The sequence below is a fragment of the Bison bison genome, unplaced genomic scaffold (assembly GCF_000754665.1).
Source record: "Bison bison bison isolate TAMUID 2011002044 unplaced genomic scaffold, Bison_UMD1.0 scf7180017864295, whole genome shotgun sequence".
Classification (NCBI taxonomy): domain Eukaryota; kingdom Metazoa; phylum Chordata; class Mammalia; order Artiodactyla; family Bovidae; genus Bison; species Bison bison.
The window spans coordinates 1,184,712-1,193,276 of record NW_011494867.1 but is presented as its reverse complement, the minus strand read 5'-3'; the positions used below and the strand labels follow the sequence as shown (position 1 = coordinate 1,193,276).

At 55.0% G+C, this 8,565-nt stretch overlaps 1 protein-coding gene across 2 annotated transcripts in view; it reads left to right on the top strand.

The window, feature by feature from the left end:
- The window catches only part of LOC104996465 (C-type lectin domain family 18 member A-like), a 12,346-nt gene that overhangs the window by 1,956 nt on the left and 1,825 nt on the right, over positions 1–8,565 (top strand). For both annotated transcript variants that reach the window (XM_010850729.1, XM_010850728.1), the window contains 8 exons: positions 1,415–1,654; positions 5,439–5,536; positions 5,932–6,053; positions 6,201–6,308; positions 6,672–6,764; positions 7,084–7,190; positions 7,529–7,658; positions 8,018–8,114. In XM_010850729.1, coding sequence (XP_010849031.1) covers positions 1,415–1,654; positions 5,439–5,536; positions 5,932–6,053; positions 6,201–6,308; positions 6,672–6,764; positions 7,084–7,190; positions 7,529–7,658; positions 8,018–8,114 — 995 coding nt within the window. The remainder of the gene's footprint in view (positions 1–1,414; positions 1,655–5,438; positions 5,537–5,931; positions 6,054–6,200; positions 6,309–6,671; positions 6,765–7,083; positions 7,191–7,528; positions 7,659–8,017; positions 8,115–8,565) is intronic.

The following is an 8,565-nucleotide window of genomic DNA, read 5'->3' as shown; positions in this document are numbered from 1 at the left end:
GCCTCACCCCTTTCCCGCCTCTGCATGTGCTCAGCCCCTCCCCCGGGCCCAGGTCCTGGCTCCCGACTCCCACACGCACGCAGCCCTAGGGCCTGGAGTGAGGGTGCTTCTGGTCAAGCCCTGCACTTCCCACGGCCCTTGTGCCTGAGTCTAAGAAAAGAGCACCTCTTTAAAAACCAAGTGGAGCCCCACGGCTCAGCCTCTGTCACACGCACAGCTCTGGCCCTGGGCACCCATGGGAGGCTGAGGCCCTGATGGGCCCCGTGCAGCCCCCATCAGCAGTGAAATCTCAACCACCGTCTGCTGGGGTCAGGCCCTAAGTGCAGCACTTTGTAATCCTGCAGCCATGTAATCCTCACACCATCTTATCCTGTGGGTACCTTATTACCGCCCCCTCTTTTTTTGGCTGTGCTGCATGGCTTGTGGGATCTCAGTTCTCCGAGCAGGGACTGAACCAGGGCCCTGAAAACCCAGAACCCTAACCACTAGGCAACCAGGGAGCTCCCACCTTACTATCCCATTTTACAGAAGAGTATGTTCAGTCTCATGGAGATTAGGAGACAGCTGGAGGTCACACAACTGGAATGAGGTGGCAGGGCTGGACCCGGGCATGACAATAGAGTGACACATGTCATCTTGGTTGCTGAGGCCCCTGTTTCAGAGGAGGGGGCTGGTGGATGGGGGCAGGGACGCCTGGTTGGGGAGAGTGGATTGGCTCCACTCCAGAGAGCTCTGCCTGCTGAGACCAAAGCAGAGGCCCTGGAGACCTCTTACACCCTCTCGGGTCCGGTGTCCCAGCTGGAGCCCCTACACACTCCAAAACCAGAATTAGGGAATAAGACCCAGCAGCATGGCTGTTGCAACTTTTTACATCACAGAAGGGACGCCAGAGGGAGCCTTTTTTTTTTTTTTTTTTAAGAGGGAGCCTTTCTGACAATGACCAGGGCCAGGTTCACCTAGCACAGAACCAGTTCGGAAGCCGTGGGCACGGCAGAGCTCACGTTAGGGACGGGAAAGATTACAGCAGAGGCCCACCCCATCACCTGGGCTAGCACTCGCCCCCAGGAACACCCGGCCCCTTAGTGGGGTGGAGTCCTGGGCAGGGCCTGAGGGTCCCATGACTAGAGGCTCTCAGTGCTGGGCGAGCCGGGCTCTGGGATGGGGGGCCAGATGGGCAGGTGGCATTCCCACAGCCTGGAGCGCCCCCTGCAGGTCCTGCCTGCCTTTCCCTGGCCCCGAGGATGCGGGCGAAACCAGCTCAGAGCGCTCAAGCCGCCAAGCGTGATCCCTGCTCGAGGGCTCTCCTTGTAGGCGCACGGCCTCTGGTCGTGCTGCGGTGCCGAGCAGGGGTGGGTCAGTCGGGCCTAGTCCGGGGCCCCTATTGATGCTGCTGTGTGTGCCCCCCGCCCCCCAGGACTGGAGCGACAGCCTGGCCTGGCAAGCCCAGGCCCGGGCGGCCCTCTGCGGTGCCCCCGCCCCGAGCCCGGCCTCTGTTCCGCGGGCCGCCCGGCACGTGGGCTGGAACGCGCAGCTGCTGCCCGCGGGCTCTGCGACCTTCGTGCACGTAGTGGGCCTGTGGTTCTCCGAGGGGCGCCAGTACAGCCACGCGGCGGCCGAGTGCGCCCCCAACGCCACCTGCGCCCGCTACACTCAGGTGAGGCGGCCCTTCTCAACCAGGGCCCCTGCCCTGCTGGGCTGCTCCGAGGGTCTACAGTTTGTCCTAAAACTGGTGGTCGCTTGTCCTCCCGTTGCTGCTGCTGCTAAGTCGCTTCAGTCGTGTCCAACTCTGTGCGACCCCAGAGACGGCAGCCCACCAGGCTCCCCCGTCTTGGAATTCTCCAGGCAAGAACACTGGAGTGGGTTGCCATTTCCTTCTCCAATGCATGAAAGTGAAAAGTGAAAGTGAAGTTGCTCAGTCATGTCCGACTCTTAGCAACCCCATGGACTGCAGCCCACCAGGCTCCTCCATCCATGGGATTTTCCAGGCAAGTGTACTGGAGTGGGGTGCCGCTGCCTTCTCCAATCACTTCAGATCTTCAGATAACATTTGTAAGATTTACTTCCATTGATTTGAGCAAGCATGGGAGATTCACTATGAATAAACTACAATTGGGGGGCATCTGGGGTTACTTTTTTTTTTAACTATTCCAAGTCACACCACAACACATAAATCCCAGCTCAGGCCCTCTTGGACACACGGGTCCAGAGTTCCTCTAAGATAGCAGTCCCCAACCTTTTTGGCATCAAAGACAGTTTGTGTAAAAGACAGGTTTTCCACAGACTGGAATTGAGGGAGGTGGTTTCCAGATGATTCTAGTGCATTGCATTTATTGTGTATACTTTGTGTCTATTATTATTCCATCAGCTTCACCTCAGATCATCAGGTACTAGATCCTGGAGACCGGGGACTCCCGCCCTAGGATACACTTAGAAGGGGAGTGGCTGGGTCAGAGGGAGCACGCACCGACAGCCTTGCTACCTGTTGTCAAAGTGGTGTCCCCTACTCCACTCCTGTCCGCAAACCAGTTCTCACTTCCCAGGACTGTCAGCTCCTTAATTTTTGCCGCCTTGATGCTGTGGAACACTCCCTCATTCTGTTTTTAATTTCCATTTCTCTGATTGCCTGTGAGACTGAGCCTCTTTTCTGTTCTGCTTCATTGCTGGTTAATTTCATCTTTCCCTTAATAACTTACAAGCATCTTTTCTATATTCTTTATACTTTTGTTGGTCATATTGGTTGCAACCATATGTTTCTAACATATGGCTTGTATTTTCTCTTTGTTTATGTGACTTTTTGTAAGAAATCTTCAGAGAATTTTAATATTAATGTAATCAAACTTCTCGTGTTTTTTATTATGGTTCATCCATTTGTTGTATTATGTTTAAGAAATCCTATTCAACTCTGACATCAGGAAGATATTCTTTCTTTTCTTCCAAAGTTTAAATGTTTTCCTTTTTTCATATTGAAGTCATTAAGCCACCAGGTGATGTAGAATTTCATTTTATCTTTTTTTTTTTTTTACTTCTGTATTAAGTATTGACTCTTTCCCCCACGGACTCTAATGCCATCTCAGTCATATACCAAGCTCCCATATCTGCTGAGTTCTCTCTTCTTGTTGCTTTTTTTTTTTTATTACTCTGAACATATGTGCTTTAATTATTATGGCTTCATACAAAGCTTTTTGACAGGAAAATCCCCCATCTTATTATTATTGTTCAAAAGTTTCCTGACTATTCTTGATTCTTACTACTAATTTTTTCATATGAACTTAATAAGTAGCCTTTACAGACATTTCTTTCCAATCTATAGCCTTACCTACTTCCCTTTCCTCCCATATTATTTTTAAGCAAATTTTAGACTTCTAATTTTATCCATAAATAAGCATATATGTCTAAAAGATAACTTTTTCATTCCACACTCTACCAATGTAGAGGGCCCAGGTTCAATCCCTGGTCAGGGAACTAGATCCCACATGCCACAACTAAAAACAGCTTTCTAAAAAATAATCACAATACCAACATTAATATATATTTTTAAATGTTAACGCTTCCCTGCCTTCCTACTTGCAGGACTGTAATTCACCTATGTACCGTCTGTTACAATAGTTAATCAAACACTAAAATACTTATGTATTAGTAAACAGTTGTTACCCCAGGTTCCCAGAAGGTACCTGTCCTAGCCTCTTCCCTGGAACACCTAGGATTTCTCCTGTATCTAGAATCAGAGCAGGTGTACTTGTCACAGTAGTGGGTCTCTAGGATCCTGCTCCAGCCCAGCACCTATTCTGATTAACAAGCCGCTTGACCAGCAGGGAAGTCCCTCCATTATAATGTCATCTTTGACTTTGAAGTGTATGCTTAAATTTCCTAACTAGGTTTTCTCCTTTGTTGTTTAGTCGCTAAGTCATGTCTGACTCTTTTGCGACCCCATGGACTGTGGCCCGCCAGGCTCCTCTGTCCACGGGATTTCCAAGGCAAGAATACTGGAGAGGGTTGCCATTTTCCTTCTCCAGGGGATCGTCCCGACCCAGGGATCAAACCCAAGTCTTCTACGTTGGCAGGAAGATTCTTTACCACTGAGCCACCAGGGAAGCCAGGTTTTCTCCTTTACTTACTTCTAAATTACTTCCTTTAGATTTTATTACATTGAATTCATAGAATGTGATCTGTAAGACATAGGTTATCTGGTAGTTATTGAATCTTGCTTTGCAGCTATTAGGCTTCCCTGAGAGCTCAGCTGGTAAAGAATCTGCCTGCAATGCAGGAGACCCCAGTTTGATTCCTGGGTTGGGAAGATCCCCTGGAGAAGGGAAAGGCTATCCACTCCAGTATTCTGGCCTGGAGAATTCTATGGACTATATAGTCCATGGGGTCACAAAGAGTCAGACAGGACTGAGCAACTTTCATTTTCACTTTGCTGTTTAGTGAGGGATCAATGTCTGCAAAATTCCATGCACTCCTAAAAAGAATGTACATTCTCTACTTGTTGGAGATATATATATATATGTGATTACACGGGCGTATCTCCCAGCCTCATGCTGGTCATTTTTAGTAGCTACTGGAGTTTGCTGGGCTATTCTTGGGTATTGACCATTTGTGTTATTTCCAAGTGGTCACTGATTCTAATACTTTAAACCTAAGTTTTGAATACTAGTAAAAACCTGTATCAGGTAGCTATTGATGCCTGACACACTATCCCAAAATTTAGCATCCTGTGATTTTGCAGCTTGGCAGTTTGGGTTGGGCTCGGTTGGGAGTTTCCTCTGGTCTTGGCAGCACTCACTCTTGCAACCGTAACCAGCTGCTGGGTGGGCTAGGAGCTGGCTGTCCACAGTGGCCTCAGTGGATCCTCTCTGCCCTCTAAGGTTCTTCAGCCTCCAGCAGGCTTGTTCACATGGTGGCTGAGCATGAGAGAGAATGAGTGGAAACTGCAGGGTCTCCTGAGACCTAGGTTTAAAACGGCTAGACTATCATTTCTCTGGCATTGTATTGAGCAACACAAGCCATGGGGCCAGCCATTTTCGAGGCGTGGGAGACTCCTCCTCTTGATGCAAAACCACATTTTGTGAAGATGGGCTGTGGGGAGTCGTGAAGTGTTGGGGCCATTTTTGCAACCGTCACAAGGCCTTTGATGTCCAGGTCTTCCTGTTGCCACTCTCCTCCAGCCATCCAGTCTCCCCGCCCTTCAGGTATCTGCAGACCCTCACCTCCCCACCCAGGAGGCCTTTCTAGACTATTCCCATCCATCCTTATAGCCCTGCGCAGCACAGCTGCTCTGCTCCTGGGGTCCCCAGGGAGGTGACAAAACTGTTTATCTGCCTGGTTTGGGGCAAAAGTGCCTGCCCTCCCCGGGGGAGCATCCTGCAGGCTGCAGGTCCCCAGACTGGGAGTGGAGGGAGGCCCACGACAGGGTGTCTGAGCCTCCGTGTCTCCTGCAGCTTGTGTGGGCCACCTCGAGCCAGCTGGGCTGTGGGCGGCACCTCTGCTCTGGGGCCCAGGGCGAGCTGGAAGCCTTTGTCTGCGCCTACTCTCCCGGGTAAGCCCCCTGCATGGCAGAGCCCTGCCGTCTCCCGCTGGGCTGCAGGGCAAGGGTGCTCTCAGCCAGGGTGAGACACCCACACACCCATAGGTCTTTACCCCTGGGTCTGCACCCCTGGTGGGAGAGAGCAGCACCCAGGATTCTGGCCATGCAGAGCATGACTTCTGCTCAGTCGCCCCTTCCTGGAAGCACCATCCTGCATTCAGGAAATCTGTCCAGTATTCGTTTGGAGGTCATCTTTTCTCTCCTGGGAAATCTCCCTGTCTCACCCAGCTCCCTGACTCCCTGGCGGGGCAGGAAGGAACTGACAGGGGCTGCGGGCAGGCAGCAGGGCCTGTCCCTGCCACGGCCAAGGCCAGGTCCTTGCAGCCCTCCGCTGCTTGCTTTCGCAGAGGGAACTGGGAGGTCAACGGGAAGACCATCGTCCCCTACAAGAAGGGTGCCTGGTGTTCGCTCTGCACGGCCAGCGTCTCGGGCTGCTTTAAAGCCTGGGACCACGCAGGGGGGCTCTGTGGTAAGTGCCCCCACCAGCGGGTCTGATGCGGTGATGCAGAGGAGGGTGGCAGGCTGTCCCAGAAGCCCTGGCCCTCAGCACCCAGGGAGGCACCGGCCTGACCTGCCCAGAGAAGGCCCGCTCAGCATTTCCTTTCTGTCTGACCAGAGGTCCCCAGGAACCCGTGTCGCATGAGCTGCCGGAACCACGGCCATCTCAACGTTAGTACCTGCCACTGCCACTGCCCCCCAGGATACACAGGCAGATACTGTCAAGGTGAGGGGCACCTGGAGCCGGGTCGGGGCACCCGGGTGAGTGAAGCGCACACAGCGTATCCTCGTCCAGTAGGCATCCACTGAGCACCGACTGTCGGCCAGACCCTGAGCCCTGCAGGGGATTGCAAGTGAAACCTGATCTGGCCCTTAGGCTCTGGGAGGGTGCAGAGAGGGCAGCTGAGGATCCCGGCTGGATTCCTTTTCTGCCCATCGCCCAGCTCTGTGACCACGAGCAGCTCCCCCCGCCCCAGCTCTGATTCGCTTCTCTTGACAAGATCAAACCAAAGATGCCAAAGAGCACAGAGGAGCCCTGGGCGGGTTTCTTGCTGGGGTTGGCATCCGTGCACATCCTCCATCCTGGCAGTGCGGTGCAGCGTGCGGTGTGTGCACGGCCGGTTTCGGGAAGAGGAGTGTTCCTGCGTCTGTGACGTCGGCTTTGGGGGAGCCCAGTGCGCCAGTGAGTCCTGCCACACAGCCCACCCTGGGCCCCTCAGTGAGGGCTGGGGCCCACCCGGACCAGCCCACAGATGCCCATGGTGTGCACTCTCGCCCACTCCCTGAGTGAACTTGGCCATGGTGGGGGGGTCTTTACACCCCAGAAACAGCACTGCTGCAATCACAGATTATCTTTTTTGAGAGAGAGAGCTGGTTGTTACATATTTACCAGCTTGGGAGCAGGTGGCCAGGGAAGGGGCACCCTGAGCCTTAACACCCTGCAGGACAGGAAGCATGACCTCTCTGAGGTTCTACACAAACTCAGGCTCCCCTCCCGCCAGCCAAGGTGCGCTTTCCCTTCCACACCTGCGATCTGAGGATCGACGGAGACTGCTTCACGGTGTCCTCGGAGGCGGACACCTACTATGGCGCCAAGATGAAATGCCAGGTAACGCTCACCCCACCTTCCTGCCAGCTGCCCCCTTTATGGAGGGACCCTGTCTTAAGAGCTGCATTCCTTCGACCTCTCAACTTACTAATGCTGGCGAGCAATCCCGATGTCTTTAGGACACTGAGCAGGTGAAACAAACCCTTCCCAGGCTGGGACCCTGCCAGAGGAGAGGTGGGCAGGGGAGAGGAAGGCGGGAGGCTTTGGTGGGGATGGGTGGCTGGGGACAGCCTGGCTGGCACATAGGTTTGACGTCCGTGGCCACAGTGGGCAGCGGGAGGGACAGGAGGGGCTGGCCTGCACTCTGGGGTCAGCGTGACCCAGAGTTGGGGTTACAGGGCAAGGGCGGGGTGCTCGCCCAGATTGAGAGCCAGAAAGTGCAGGACATCCTGGCCTTCTACCTGGGCCGCCTGGAGACCACCAACGAGGTGACCGACAGTGACTTTGAGACCAGGAACTTCTGGATCGGTGAGTGCCTGGGTGATATGGGGGGGGGGGGGTTGCCGTGTGTGTCCACGCGCGTGCAGTGCTCGTGGGGCTGGGACACCCACGCCCCTCCAGGGATCTGCACTGTGGTAACCCGGAGCCCTGCCAGCAGACAGGGCGTGGTGAGGGCTCAGAGCCCAGAATGGAGCCACAAGTCAGGCTGATGCGTCCCCTCCCCAGGGAGAGAGCTGACGGAGAGGAGCCGGAAGTGCGGAGCGGGGTCTCAGGGCTGGGGGCCTACTGGGCATCGGGCAGCAGGCTCCAGGCAGGCCCTCAGCCCAGGCAGCGGGCGGGGTGCGGGGACCTTGGGTGCGGGGCCAACCTTGGTTGCTGTGGCCCAGGGCTCACCTACAAGAGCGCCAAGGACTCCTTCCGCTGGACCACGGGGGAGCACCAGTCTTTCACAAGCTTCGCCTTTGGGCAGCCAGACAACCAGGGGTGAGCCCTCTACTGCCCACCTTCCCACTGGGGCCTGAGTGCTGAATCCTTGGACACGACCAGACTCCCACCCGCCTGCCTCCTGCCCAAGTGCCCTGAGGGCCTGGGCCTCCCTGGGGCCCTCATGCCGGGAGGTGCAGGCGCGGCTGGGTGTGGGCCTGGTGCTGGACGAGGCACATCCCTGACCCAGGGCTCACTTAAAAGACAGGGACCCCAGAAGGCTGTGTGCCCCCACTGTCCCCATCGTCCCCTCAGAGGCCTCTCCATCTCCCTCCTATCTACCCTGCCCTACCCCCGGTGCCCTCTCTGCCCGCATCAATACCTAGCTGCTCTCTGCTGGCCACCCTCCAGCATCAGCCCTCACACTCGTCTGGCCACCAGCCACCCTGCACCGCCTGGCCTTCAAAGCCCGGGGATGCCCCAGGCAGGGGTGGAGGGGGTCAGGGGGTGC